The sequence below is a fragment of the Penaeus japonicus genome, unplaced genomic scaffold, assembly GCF_977035675.1.
Source record: "Penaeus japonicus unplaced genomic scaffold, GWHDUDI00000001_assembly GWHDUDI00000015, whole genome shotgun sequence".
In the NCBI taxonomy this organism is placed as follows: Eukaryota; Metazoa; Arthropoda; class Malacostraca; order Decapoda; family Penaeidae; genus Penaeus; species Penaeus japonicus.
This window is the reverse complement of record NW_028234417.1, coordinates 13,877,909-13,892,908: the sequence shown is the minus strand read 5'-3', so window position 1 is coordinate 13,892,908 and position 15,000 is coordinate 13,877,909. Positions and strand designations below refer to the sequence as shown.

The window sequence follows — 15,000 nt, the reverse complement described above, 5'->3', positions numbered from 1 at the left end:
GTGGGTGTGTGGGGTGTGTGTGTGGTGTGTGTGGTGTGTGTGTGTGTGTGGTGTGTGTGTGTGGTGTGTGTGGTGTGTGTGGTGTGTGTGGTGTGTGTTTGTGGTGTGTGTGTTTGTGGTGTGTGTGTTTGTGGTGTGTTTGTGGTGTGTGTGTTTGTGGTGTGTGTGTTTGTGGTGTGTGTGTTTGTGGTGTGTTTGTGGTGTGTGTGTGTGGTGCGTGTATGCTGTATTATGGTGTGGTGTGGTGTGGTGTGCGTGTCACTGTCGCGCCTACAAGTCATAATCCGGAATCTTTCACGTACACATGTAATTGAGACGGCCACCAACTACAAATCCAAGCGCAATGAGAATAACGTCCTGGCAGTTGCTTAGAATAGGTTTCCCGTCCGCTAATTACTTCCGAAATTTCTAGATCGAAAAAACAAACATCAATAACGACAACAATAATAATAACCATTCAAAGTATCTGTAATAATGTAAATAGAGCTGCCGGAGCGTTCCAGCTGTAACCGACAAATTTTAGCTTGGTGTGGAAAGAGAGAGAGAGAGCTAACGAATGAGAAAGAAATACTGAAAGAGAGAGGGATAGAGTCCTAGCAATAAAATAATAATAAAAAAGAAACATCAGAAACCTGAGGAAGTTGGGATATGAGAAGCAACATCGAGTAGTTGTGGTGGTTGTGGTGGTGGTGCAGACGGTCCGGAGGTGGAGTTGGAGGTGGGGGCGGAGCTGGAGTGGTGGTGGTGGTGGTGGAGGAAAGCGAGCTGTTGGGGATGGTGCAGGAGGCGACCACGGACATCTGTTGGGCAGCAAATTACCAAGGTCACGTCACAGTAATACGAGAACACACAATGTCCCCTTCTCTCTGATAGTTTCTTTCCTCTCACTTTCTTTCCTCACCTATCCTTTTACTCCTCCTCTCGGATCTAGGCTCTACTCCTCTTACACTCTCGCTCTTCTTTTCCTCTAAATCCGACCTAATTCTTTGAAAGTCACGCCCACAATACACCATGCACCAAACCACCAGGAATGGACTCGCTCTAGCATCACAAGACGACGAGACAAAGACATACACGTACGCCCACGCACACACGCCCACACACACACAAAAGCAGAGACGAAGACATACACCAAATCACCTTTAATTGTGTTAATTAAGGAACATCATCATTGCAAAGGATATGGGAGAGGACACAATACACCATACAGCACAATACACGTTACACTTGATACAAAGAGGTCATGACTTAGGGTGGGAAAAGGGGAGGGGGGGGGGGGCGTCTCATTTATACAAAGCAGGGTGAAGAAGTAACAACAACGGATTAAACATGAAATCAAATATAATAATAATAATAATACCTACAATAATAATAATAATCCACGAATAGAAGCGAGTGGAAACGGGTCTGGGGGAATCGTGTGAAAAGTAAACAACTGAAGTACAGTAACAAAAAAAAAAAAAAAAAAAAGAAGAATAAGACACATCCAATGCAAATCAATAAATCAGCAATAAGATACAGCTCTGACGCGGAAGGGGGTGGTCGTTCACGAGGGAAGAAATCACTACACGCGCCACCCATAGCCATCCTTTCAAATGGCCGATGAAGAAAGAAAGAAAGAAAGAGAATGAGAGAATGGATATGAGTAACATAGAAGTGAAGGGCGAGGGGAAACGAGGAAGCAACAGCGTCTAAATCACTATGGCAACGGCGCTGATCTGACCTTGCAGGGACCATGTTCATCGTTGCCGATTGCCTTTGTGGCGACCTGGTTCCACTCAATATAGAGAGCAAGTCAAAAAATTGACTTAGTGTATGTCCCATATGTATTCCTTCTCATGCACGGACAAAGCAAGACCGCAGCAGTATCAAACACCATTCCTATCATACACAAGCCCCCTCCCTCTCCCCCTCCCTCCTTTCCATCTCGTTCACAGTTCCTAAATGACCTTAGCTAACCTCTACCAATCAATCTTAGCAACAACGCCTCTTATTGCCCCTCCGCCTCGCCTCGCCTCCCTCCCCCATCCCTACCTTACCATAGAGAAAAGAGAGAGAGAAAAGAGAGAGAGAGAGAGAGAAAAGAGAGAGAGAGAGAGAGAGAGAGAGAGAGAGAGAGAGAGAGAGAGAGAGAGAGAGAGAGAGAGAGAGAGAGAGAGAGAGAGAGAGAGAGAGATCGTGAAGAAAATCTGAAGAATTTCGATGCTTGATGCGAGCGTGCTTGCGCGTGCGTGATTTCCGAGTGGAGAAAAACAGGGAGGTTGGTCAGAAAACTCTGTGAACAAGAAGGGAAGAGGAAGGAAGGAAGGAGGAAATAGGGGGGAAGGGAGGTGGGGTAAAATGGAGGACGTGGTGTTGGTCGTAGTTGTGGCCGTTTTGGTGGGTGGTGGAGACGGAGGTGGGGCGAAGGAATAGTAGGGAAGGGAACAGAAGGGTAGCACAAGGTAAGGTAAGGTAAGGTAGGGTAGAAAGAAGTGGGAGAGAGGAGAGGAGAGGACAGGAGAGAGGGGAGGGGAGGGGAAGGGGTTTTGGAGTGTATGTGGGGGAGATAACTCACCTACGGCAGGAGACATGTGAGGAGAATGAGGGGGGTGAGGCGGGTTGGCTCCTGCAGACAGCGGCGGTGCAGGCGACACCCTCATCCCCGCCGGCTGCAGCTGTTGTTGTTGATGCTGCTGGTGCGGCGAGCGAGGCTGCTGCTGCTGCTGCGGCGGCTGAGGAGGAGGGGTTGGCAAGCGTCCACTTCCCTCATGGCCCGTCCCCACCGCCTCCTGCAAGCACACGGGAAACAAAACGTTTTAGTATCTCTGGCCACGTCGATGAGCTGTGTCAAGGACACAATTCGTTTAGCAGCACTTCACTTCAGTTAGAATAAACAAGAAAACATAAAAATATATATATTCAAACTATCACACATGTGAAGGGTTTGCCAAGGAGCAAGAGTCGAACATGCGAAAGCGTGCAGCGAGAGGTATTTTTTAAAACTAGAAGATACATCATAATCACACAAGCAATCATTCATACAAACAAACAAACAAACATACATGTGAGAGAGAGGAAATTTTGAAACTGGTTCCACACGTGGTACCTTTCATTAAACACGCGAAAGCGACATAAATACAAGTTGACAAAAAGACCTGTAGTTTTACAGCAATTGATTGGGGGAGAGGGGGAGAGGGGGAGAGGGGGAGAGGGGGAGGGGAAGGGGAGACGAGAGAGAGAGAGAGAGAGAGAGAGAGAGAGAGAGAGAGAGAGAGAGAGAGAGAGAGAGAGAGAGAGAGAGAGAGAGAGAGAGAGAGAGAGAGGGGGGGGGGGGGCGCCGTGGGGGATATAACCGTCTCTACACGGAGGGGTGGACATCTTTCTGCGAGTGATGGAGGAAGGAGGAAGAGGAAGAGAATGAGAAGCGAGCAAGGAAGAGAAAGTATATACACAATCCGAACTCATCAAAAACAACTGAAGTATGGTCAAATAAACAGATGAAATCGGGAAAAAATCGATACATCAAAATATAAATAAAATCCATGATTTCACTTATCAACGGGGAGCAAACGTGAAGGAGTAAGGGTGGGATAAGAGAAAAAAATCTAGGGAGAAAGAGAGGGAGGGATGGGAAAGGGAAGGGAAAGGGATGAAAATGAACGAGAGAAAGAAAAAGAGAAGGGAGGAGGAGGAGGAGGGAGAGAGGGAGGGAAGGAGGGAGAGAGGGAGGGAAGGAGGGAGAGGGAGAGAGAGAGAGAGAGGAGAGAGGAAGAAAGAGAGAGAGAAGGAGAGGAAGAAAGAGAGAGAGAGAGAGGGAGAGGAAGAAAGAGAGAGAGAGGGAGAGGAAGAAAGAGAGAGAGAGAGGGAGAGGAAGAAAGAGAGAGAGAGAGAGAGAGAGAGAGAGAGAGAGAGGAGAGAGAGAGAGAGAGAGAGAGGAGAGAGAGAGGAGAGAGAGAGGAGAGAGAGAGAGAGAGAGGAGAGAGAGAGAGAGAGAGAGAGAGAGAGAGAGAGAGAGAGAGAGAGAGAGAGAGAGAGAGAGAGAGAGATAGAAAGGAGAAGAGAGGAGAGGAGAGGAGGGGAGGGGAGAAGAGAGAGAGAGGAGAGGAGAGGAGAGGAGAGAAGAGGAGAGGAGAGGAGAGGGGAGAAGAGCGAGAGGAAGCGAGAGCGAGAGAGAGCGAGAGAGCGAGAGAGCGAGAGAGCGAGAGAGAGAGAGAGAGAGAGAGAGAGAGAGAGAGAGAGAGAGAGAGAGAGAGAGAGAGAGAGAGAGAGAGAGAGAGAGAGAGAGAGAGAGCAGGGGGGGGGGCGCAACACCTCGGGACAAAAGGTCAACCACTCGCCCAACTTCCGCCACACCTTCCCCGAGCGAGGCAGCTTGCAACGTTGCAACCTTACCGGGTGTGGTGGGAGAGGCACCCCGCCCTTCACGCCCTCACTCCTCCGATAGGAGAGTGCAGAAAAGAGGTAAGAGAGAGGAATAAACTGAAAATGGAAGAAGGCTACGGAGAACCTCTAAATGAAGAGAGGAGGAGGGAGGGAAAATGTGACCGAGAAGCGAAGATGTTGAAGGGAAAGCAAGAAAAGAAAGAGCCATCTTAACAGCAGCGGTGCATATGCTCATCAGACCGTTCGTGTTTAAATGTATGGGAAGGGGCGAAGGAGGGATAAACCATAATGCAAGAGACTTTATATGTCATGAGGAGGGGAGGGTGGGGATAGCAACCTCATTTCTCGCAGTAAGAGGGAAAAATAAGGAGCGTTTACCCTCCCCTGTCGGCACTCTTATATCTAGCCGAGTCCGTTTGTCTCTCTTTCGATGCGTGGGTGGTCGCGCCTCGCTCCGCCGAGCCTTCTCTCTGCCTTGTCCCTTGTCTTCCACCACCTCCCTTATTTTGCTTTCTTCCAACCCCTACTTTCTCTTCTCTTCGCCCTTGCTAACCCTTTCACCATCCTCGTCCCTTGCAATTGAACTTCCTCTTCCTCTTCCTCTTCCTCTTCCTCTTCCTCTTCTTCCTCCTCCTCCTCCTCCTCCTCCTCCTCCTCCTCCTCCTCCTCCTCCTCCCCCCTGCCCCTTTCTCCTACTTCAGGTATCCCCCAGAGGATGCCCTCTTCCGCCCTTCTCTGCAACATCTCACTGCTACTTTCCTTCTCTCCCTGTGTGTGTGTGTGCGTCTATCTGTCTGTCTGTCTCTCTCTCGGTGAGAATAACTGATGTTACTTCATCCTTCGGAAACGTAAACACGTCTCGTTAAACTTGACCATGTCAAAGTTTCTGTCTGTCTCTCTTTTCCTCCTCTTCGCATCCATCCATCATCTCCTTCCGCGGCTAAGACCCATAACGCGGGCGTGACGTCATCAACTCGGCCGTTTTAGGAGCCTCGAGAGGGCCGTCTAGGGCTCCTGAAACGCTGTGACGTCATCGTGTCTCTCTCTTTTGTCAGTCGTGTAATGGACTTTGTTGTGGTGTCGGCGGCCGAGTGACGTCACCAAATGGGCCATTAGAAGGGTAGGGAGAGGGGAGGGGCGTCATTCCCTACCCATGAACCCCTCTCCCCCTGCCCGGCTCTATACCGGATGATGGATCAGCTGTTGAACGAGTACCAGTCACGTGGTTCGGTGGGAAGCACGTGACAAGTGTGAAGTCGAGTGTTTCTTGAGTGAATGTCTAGGGAGGGTTGTGCAAGTGTAGTGTACGTTCGTGTAAGCGTACGTTTATGTTTCACAAAGCGGGGACGAGGAAGGGAATGGATAGGGGGAGGAACATATACAGCACCACAGAACACGAACATAAGTTTCCTCGCTTTCTTAGAAACCGATTAAAGGCAAAGACAGAGAGAGAAAAAAAACCTTTAAACGGATACTATAAGAACAATGCCACCAAGGCACAGCATCCCTCAAAAGAAATGGAAAATAACTACTTTCAAACTCCTATTCCCTACCCCTTGCTAACCTTCCAATCCCCTTGGGGCAGGCAGGTACTTGGGTACACGGGTCACTGCAGCGAAAGCAACAAAGCTCTCCCTCGGCTCCCCCTCCCCCCTCTGGCTAAAGGGTTCCCTCATGGAAGTAATTACTCGAGACGCCACACACGACCGCCCTCCTTTTTCTCTTTCTCTTACTTTCTCTTACTTCCTCTCTCTCTCTCTCTCTCTCGGTGATTGTCATGTTCCCAACTTGCCGCATCCCCCTTTCCATCTGACAGCATAGGCCAAACTACCAATCCTACTCTATTTTCCGTCTCTACCTATCTATTCATTTCCATAAGAAGGCCACGATGGCACCCGCCCCTCCTGAGCACGTCCTCCCCGCCCCCCGGCCACGTCCCCCGAGGGCGCCACGAGCCATTAGCCTCTGCAAAGCCGCACCGCAACGCATAAAAAAATCAACGCATCTGGAGGCCATAACTAGACTGACCCCCCCTCCCTTTCCACCCTGCCCCATCGTTCGCGCGCTTGCGCACGCACATACACACTCTGACGATCTACAACACGTTAGAAAAAGGAAGCCAGCGAAAAGACACAGGTAGGCGACCTGGACACAACACAACGACGATGACGACGACACGCGCACAGCTACATCAGACTCTGTATCTAACACACACACACACACACACACACACACACATAAAAAAACAAATCAAATCAAATCAAATCAATCCGTGCGTTAATCGCCACAGGCAATATAATATAACCTCCCGCTTCCACGCCCACCCCCACCCCCAACCGAAAATGTAAAAAAAAGGATCGCTCGCTCCAAACTGATGAAGAAGAATCGCCATAAATATGCATATATGTGATCTGGAGTGGGAGGGATGGAGGGAAATTGGGGGAAGAGGAAGGAAATTATAGGGAAGGACGACGATGGGAAAGAGGCGGGAAAACGGAAGGAATGAGGACGGTGGGAAAGAGGAAGGAAAAACGGAAGTAATGAGGACGATGGGAAAGAGGGAAAAATGGAAGGAAGGGAGGAAGAGGAGGAAAGAGAAAGGAGGGAGAGAGAAAGATGAGCGGCAGGACTGCCGTTTCATAAAATAAAAAAACGCGACTTTCCATATCTTTCGATCCATAAAATCATTCAAAGTCCGATGAAAGGCTGAAGGAGGAGGAAGAAGATGAGGATGAAAACGGGGAAAATGAAGGAGGGATACAGGAAAGAAACAAAAAACAGGCCCCCCACCCCTCCATCCAAACCTCATTGCAAACAGAAACGAGGTTGCAGGGGTTGCAGTTCGTCTCAACCACTTATCTCCTGATAACCAAAGGCAAGGTTATTTCCGCTGGCTAATTGGAAGCTGGGGGAGGGGGGATGGGGGAGAATGGAAAGGGAAGGGGGCGGGGTTCTGGTAATCGGGTCTGGGTGGGAAGAGAACAGTTATGCAAGCGTTCAAACGTTCACCTCTTCTCCTTATCTCCTTCGTTGTTATTGGTGGTGGGAAAGGAAACAAGAGAGAGAAGGTGGGAGAGGAAAAGGCGGAGGAGGAGGAGGAGGGAGAGGAGGAGGAAGAAAAAGAAGGAAGAGGAGGAGGAGGAGGAGGAGGAAGAGAAAGAAGGAAGAAGGAGGAGGAGGAGGAGGAGGAGGAGGGGAAGGAGGAGGGGAAGGAGGAGGAGGAGGGGAAGGAGAAGGAGGAGGGAGAGGCAGCCAGATAATCAAGGAAACTGATTAGCTTTTTTCTGACGTGGCCGTGAAGACAAGGCAGGGGCGGCTTGGCGAGAGGGTGGTTGATAGGGGAAATGGCAGGGGCAGGGGCAGGGGCACGGGCAGGGGCACGGGTAGTGGTAGAAGCGTGTCGCGCGGAGGGGCTGCAACTGGGGAGGCGGCGGGGAGAAGGCAGCTCACACGTGAAGGGAGATGGAAAACAAGTGAGGAATGAGGGCGAGGAAGGTGGGGAGTGGAAAGGCAGAGGAGAGAGAGGAGATGGAGGGGAGGGGAGGAGAGGAGAGAGAGGAGATGGAGGGGAGGAGAGAAGAGGGGAAGGGGGAGGAGAGAAGAGGGGAAGGGGAGGAGAGAAGAGGGGAAGGGGGAGGAGAGAAGAGGGGCAGGGGAGGAGAGAAGAGGGGCAGGGGAGGAGAGAAGAGGGGCAGGGGAGGAGAGAAGAGGGGAAGGGGGGAAAAAAGAAGAGGGGAAGGGGGGAGGAGAGAAGAGGGGAAGAGGGGAGGAGAGAAGAGGGGAAGGAGGAGAGGAGAGAGAGGAGATGGAGGGGAGGAGAGAAGAGGGGAAGGGGGGAGGAAAGAAGAGGGGAAGGGGGGAGGAAAGAAGAAGGGAAGGGGGGAGGAAAGAAGAGGGGAAGGGGGGAGGAGAGAAGTGGGGAAGGGGGGAGGAAAGAAGAGGGGAAGGAGGAGAGGAGAGAGAGGAGATGGAGGGGAGGAGAGAAGAGGGGAAGGGGGGAGGAGAGAAGAGGGGAAGGGGGAAGGAAAGAAGAGGGGAGGAGAGAAGAGGGGAAGGGGGGAGGAAAGAAGAGGGGAAGGAGGAGAGGAGAGAGAGGAGATGGAGGGGAGGAGAGAAGAGGGGAAGGGGGAAGGAAAGAAGAGGGGAAGGAAAGAAGAGGGGAAGGAAAGAAGAGGGGAAGGGGGGAGGAAAGAAGAGGGGAAGGGGGGAGGAAAGAAGAGGGGACGGGGGAGGAGAGAAGAGGGGACGGGGGAGGAAAGAAGAGGGGAAGGGGGGGAGGAAAGAAGAGGGGAAGGGGGGGGGAGAAGAGGGGAAGGGGGGAGGAAAGAAGAGGGGAAGGGGGGAGGAGAGAAGAGGGGAAGGGGGCGAGGGGAGAAGAGGGGAAGGGGGCGAGGGGAGAAGAGGGGAAGGGGGCGAGGGGAGAAGAGGGGAAGGGGGCGAGGGGAGAAGAGGGGAAGGGGGCGAGGGGAGAAGAGGGGAAGGGGGAGAGGAGAGAAGAGGGGAAGGGGGGAGGAGAGAAGAGGGCAAGGGGGAGACGGGAAAAGAGTGGATGGGGGAGACGGGAGAAAAGGAAAGGGGAGATGAGGAGAAGCACGGGGGATGGGTGGGGGGTGGAGACCACAAGGGTGCCACCAGCCAAGGCTCGCGGAGCTGGTGATGGCGTCCGTGGCTCCCAGAATAGCGTAGGGCGGTAGGGTCACGACCCTAATGTGCTGCTCGCATCATGCTGGCTGGCTCACTCGCACGTGCGCGCGCGCCCGCCCTCCAGCCCTTCCGCCTTGCAACGCCTAACCCGCCAGCCGCAACGGACGGCCGCGCGTGCAAGCAGACGGGCTCGCGTTCAGGCCCGTCGCCGATTTCGAAGTGGAGGAAACAGAGAGATTGGGAGAGAGAGGGAGGGGGGGGGGGGAGGCAACTCTCTCAGCCGCCGAGCCCGGAAAATCTCCAGTAATCCCAAGATGAATTACGACATCTTAAAAAAAAGCATTTCGTCGGCCCATTTGGCCCACGTGTGACACAATAACTCCCACCTCTTAACCCCCCCCCCTCCCTACTCAACACTCGCGTAAGGAAGAAGATAGAGAACCAGCGACAAAACCACAGGAGCTTCACCGTGGGATTTTGTTCCCACTGTATTGCATATACACTATGTTGCATATACACTCCCCTCCCTTCCCCTGCTGCGTAAATGCCAAAATGCATACGTACACGAATGCACAGACTCGCACACTCCATAGCACATACCCAAACGAATACAATTCATTAGCAGGATAAGAATGTCATAATGGAGGGACGGACGGAGGCGGGGATAGAAGAGGTGGCGTAGAGGACAAAGTGCTAGCAGCATTAATAGCAACAACAGAAACAGAAGTAGCAGGATTTGTAGTAGTAGTAGTAGTAGTAGTAGTAGTAGTAGTAGTAGTAGTAGTAGTAGTAGTAGTAGTAGTAGCAGCAGCAGCAGCAGCAGCAGCAGCAGCAGCAGCAACAGCAGCAGTAGCAGTAGCAGTAGCAGTAGCAGTAACAGTAGCAGCAGCAGTAGCAGGATTTGCAGTAGTAGTAATAGTAGTAGTAGTAGTAGTAGTAGTATTGCTATTGCTAGTCGCGGCAGCAATGCAGTAATAATAGCAGAAGCGTTAGCAATGTGAGTGGCGGAGGCGGTATGACGGCGGTAGCGCAGACACTAACTAATCATCTCGCAACGGGAGGCTCGCCAATACCGCCCGCCACCTCCTCCTCCAAGGTCAGGGTCAAGGTCGCTACACTAACTTACTCCCTGACCCCACCCCCACCCTCATCCCCTACCCATGAAAGGGCCTGCCCCAACCCCTTCCCTGAACCCCTTTCACCTAACCTGCCTATCTGACACATTTCTGGCACGAGTGCGGACTTTCTCTAATCATATTCAATACTATTATCCTCAATATCGTTACCAATAGAATTGCTCTGTTCATCAACATTACTAATATCATTGTACTATCACGGCTTTTCATCTTCACCTGTCTATTTCTCTCTCAACCCCAACCCTACCCCCTCCCCCCCCCACAATGCCCACGGGTCACAGGGGTCAGAGTCGCGCAAATATTGACCCCGTCAACGGCTCCGGTTGGTCTAGTGACGTCAAACTCGGACGAACAGGAAGGGAGGGAGGGGAGGGGGCAAAGCGTGAGAAAACCACAGCCGGAGGAGGGGGAGGAGGGGGAGGAGGGGGAGGAAGGTGAAAAACGTTTGCTTACAAACAAAGGCCACGGGAGGCAGCCCAGATGCAGAGTTGCAAGAAACCTTGCTGCAACAGCAGAGTTCTCTCTTGTTTGCGTTGCAACATCACTGATGAACGGAGGAAGGGGGGAGGGGGGATGGCGGTGGAAGACGGGAGAAAGGGAAAGGGGAGATGAGGAGAAGCACGGGGGATGGGTGGGGGGTGGAGACCACAAGGGTGCCACCAGCCAAGGCTCGCGGAGCTGGTGATGGCGTCCGTGGCTCCCAGAATAGCGTAGGGCGGTAGGGTCACGACCCTAATGTGCTGCTCGCATCATGCTGGCTGGCTCACTCGCACGTGCGCGCGCGCCCGCCCTCCAGCCCTTCCGCCTTGCAACGCCTAACCCGCCCAGCCGCAAACGGAACGGCTCGCCGCGTGCAAGCAGACGGGCTCGCGTTCAGGCCCGTCGCCGATTTCGAAGTGGAGGAAACAGAGAGATTGGGAGAGAGGGGGAGGGGGGGGGGGGAGGAAGAGTGTGTGTGTGGGGGGGGGGGCAACTCTCTCAGCCGCCGAGCCCGGAAAATCTCCAGTAATCCCAAGAGGAATTACGACATCTTAAAAAAAAGCATTTCGTCGGCCCATTTGGCCCACGTGTGACACAATAACTCCCACCTCTTAACCCCCCCCCCTCCCTACTCAACACTCGCGTAAGGAAGAAGATAGAGAACCAGCGACAAAACCACAGGAGCTTCACCGTGGGATTTTGTTCCCACTGTATTGCATATACACTATGTTGCATATACACTCCCCTCCCTTCCCCTGCTGCGTAAATGCCAAAATGCATACGTACACGAATGCACAGACTCGCACACTCCATAGCACATACCCAAAACGACATACAATTTCATGGAGGACATGATGTCATAATGGAGGGACGGACGGAGGCGGGGATAGAAGAGGTGGCGTAGAGGACAAAGTGCTAGCAGCATTAATAGCAACAACAGAAACAGAAGTAGCAGGATTTGTAGTAGTAGTAGTAGTAGTAGTAGTAGTAGTAGTAGTAGTAGTAGTAGTAGTAGTAGTAGTAGTAGTAGCAGCAGCAGCAGCAGCAGCAGCAGCAGCAGTAACAGTAACAGTAACAGTAGCAGCAGCAGTAGCAGGATTTGCAGTAGTAGTAATAGTAGTAGTAGTAGTAGTAGTAGTATTGCTATTGCTAGTCGCGGCAGCAATGCAGTAATAATAGCAGAAGCGTTAGCAATGTGAGTGGCGGAGGCGGTATGACGGCGGTAGCGCAGACACTAACTAATCATCTCGCAACGGGAGGCTCGCCAATACCGCCCGCCACCTCCTCCTCCAAGGTCAGGGTCAAGGTCGCTACACTAACTTACTCCCTGACCCCACCCCCACCCTCATCCCCTACCCATGAAAGGGCCTGCCCCAACCCCTTCCCTGAACCCCTTTCACCTAACCTGCCTATCTGACACATTTCTGGCACGAGTGAGGGATTTACTCTTAATCATAAGTCATTACTATTATCCTCAATATCCGTTTACCAATAAGAACTTGCTCTGATTCATCTAACATTACTTAATACATCATTGTACTATCACGGCTTTTCATCTTCACCTGTCTATTTCTCTCTCAACCCCCCCCTACCCCCTACCCCCCCCCCACAATGCCCACGGGTCACAGGGGTCAGAGTCGCGCAAATATTGACCCCGTCAACGGCTCCGGTTGGTCTAGTGACGTCAAACTCGGACGAACAGGAAGGGAGGGAGGGAGGGGAGGGGGCAAAACGTGAGAAAACCACAGCCGGAGGAGGGGGAGGAGGGGGAGGAAGGTGAAAAACGTTTGCTTACAAACAAAGGCCACGGGAGGCAGCCCAGATGCAGAGTTGCAAGAAACCTTGCTGCAACAGCAGAGTTCTCTCTTGTTTGCGTTGCAACATCACTGATGAACGGAGGAAGGGGGGAGGGGGGGATAGGGCTGATGCAGCAACTACTGCGACAGTACCACGGCCTACACTCACTCTCTATTTTCCGTTCCTTTCCCTCCCCTGTTCCCGTCTTTCTGTCTGTTTTCTTTCCTCCTCCATCCTCCTTTCCTTCCTTCTTTCCCTCCTCTTCCTCGGAACAGTATAAAATGACCCGTCAGTAATAAAATCCCCCCCCCCCGCCTCCTACCCGCGTAAACCGATCCGGCAGACAATAAAACACCGCAATAAAAATGTAAATAAATACATAAACAACACTGCCCTCCGCGCTGCAGCCACACGCACGGCGATAAGCCCGATACGGATTAGCGGACCGTCGCAAAAAAAAAAAAATAATAAAAAAATAAATAAAGAAAATAAATACGTGGAAATTATATATATATATATATATATATATATATATATATATATATATATATATATATATAGAGAGAGAGAGAGAGAGAGAGAGAGAGAGAGAGAGAGAGAGAGAGAGAGAGAGAGAGAGAGAGAGAGAGAGAGCTATTAAACACGGATTCCAAAGCGAGGAATTATATTGAAATGTAAAAAAAAAAAAAAAAAAAAAAAAAAAAAACAGCGCCGAAAACATTTCTGAAAGGAAGAGTTCCGAAAGAGGAGAAAAAATACCAAAAGAGACAGACAAGAGACCTAGGACAACAAGAGAAAAATAACTTATCCGCGCGCCCATCAGGGGGAGGGGAAGAGAAGGAGAGAAAGGGGGAGGGGAGGGGGAGAGAGAGGAGTGGGGGAGGGAGATGGAGAGGGAGATGGAGAGAGAGATCCAATAGCGGACTCCAACACGCGACTCGCCTCAAAACCTTCAACCGTGTTTACTATGCATTCCAAGACTCCCCCTCTCCAGCTCCCTCCTACCACCACCACCACCACCACCACCACCACCCCTCAACCCCTGGCCTCCCCACCTTATTCGTCGGCGAGTCCATTCATAACAGAGCAAAGCTGCCTTACCCTTCCCCCTTCCCCCTTCTCCCACTCTCCCTCTCTCCCCTTTCTCCTTCCTCATCCGCCCTCTCACGTGCACATACACAGATTCTTCCTACTTCATACTCTTACTGGTTTTGAAAGTTGCAAAGGAAATGCGTGAGTGGGGAGAAGGGGGAGTGATACGGGAGGAGAGAGGGAGAGTTGCAAAAATGCATGTTTTACACTCAAAGACAATTACGTTTTTTTTTCCTATCAATGTTTAAAATATGTGCTAACAAAGCCAGACCACACATACGCACACACAAAGGACAAAAACGAACAAACGGACCACGAAAAGACGAGTGGCACTCAGTATGCAAAAGTCTGTGGGGAACAAACTCGCTCACTCTCTCCTTTTTAGCGCTCTTCACTTCATGTCAAGGTTTTGACCCCCCCCCTCCCCGTGCAACCAATCATGTCATGCGATAAATAAAACGTATCTCTTAATATGGTCGATTACATGTTTCTTTTTCATTTTCATGTAATGATATCCAATACTTATTTTATTTTTACATTTATTTCTCTTTCCATTTCGTCCATTCAGCCTCTACACTCTCTATCTCTATGAAATAGCTATTCCTTTTTTCGCTGATTACATGTTCTCTCTCAGATGCTGACCCACGAGTTTGTACAGCAAGACATTCGTAATAAGGTAAGGTCAGAGAATTACCTAAAATAAGGAAAAGAGAACCTGGCTATCACATCGGCACGTTTGCACACGCAACCAACAGGGAACAATGAAATGAAAAGAAGAAATGAAGTAAATGTATGAATCCACACTCCCTTCTTGTCACGTCCTTTACATGGTAATTATATACCAGTGAGAATACTGTTGGTACGAGAACACCATTGATAGTGGTGATGATGGTATGAATAGCAATGGCAAGAATTCCTATTGAAGAAAAGAACCAGGCTAGAGGTTCTCTCTCGCAACACCCTGGCGAACTCCATCGTCCGTCCTCCCTTCTTCCCTTCTTCCCCTATTTATTATATCTTCAATGTTTCCGTTGATTTTTCCTCTAATTTTATATCCATATATTTTATATCCTTATTATCTTTTAAATTTTCCTTTCTTTTTTTTGTTCACCCTAATTATTTCTTTATATTTTTTTTTATTATTTTTCTATTTTTCAAATTTTTAATTTTATATTTATTGTTACCTTTTATTCATTTTTTTCCTCGCTATTTATGTTTAATATTTTTTTTCTTATCTTAATTTATTATTCTTTATTAATTTATTTGTATTTATTTTTCATACTTAATGATTTTATTTATTATTCCACCCTGCCTTCCTACTCTCCCCTACCTCCCCGCAGCATACCTGCCGCGAGGCTATACAAAAATAAATATCGATAATAAAAACATACCTGAACAATAAACACGAAGCCCACAGGAACGTAAACAATGAAAACAGGTGGCCATGATCCTCTAGCTGTATCACCCCCCCCCCCCAAATCTTCTC

At 50.3% G+C, this 15,000-nt stretch overlaps 1 protein-coding gene across 22 annotated transcripts in view; it reads right to left on the bottom strand.

The window, feature by feature from the left end:
• osa (trithorax group protein osa) overlaps positions 1 to 15,000 on the bottom strand; it is a 122,199-nt gene that overhangs the window by 59,223 nt on the left and 47,976 nt on the right. For 18 of the 22 annotated variants that reach the window (XM_086544528.1, XM_086544535.1, XM_086544533.1 and 15 more), the window contains 2 exons: positions 2,558 to 2,771; positions 633 to 800 (listed from right to left, as the gene is read on the bottom strand). In XM_086544528.1, coding sequence (XP_086400654.1) covers positions 633 to 800; positions 2,558 to 2,642 — 253 coding nt within the window. In that variant the 5' untranslated portion in view covers positions 2,643 to 2,771. The remainder of the gene's footprint in view (positions 1 to 632; positions 801 to 2,557; positions 2,772 to 15,000) is intronic. The other 4 variants (XM_086544537.1, XM_086544539.1, XM_086544538.1 and 1 more) reach the window with 1 other exon arrangement.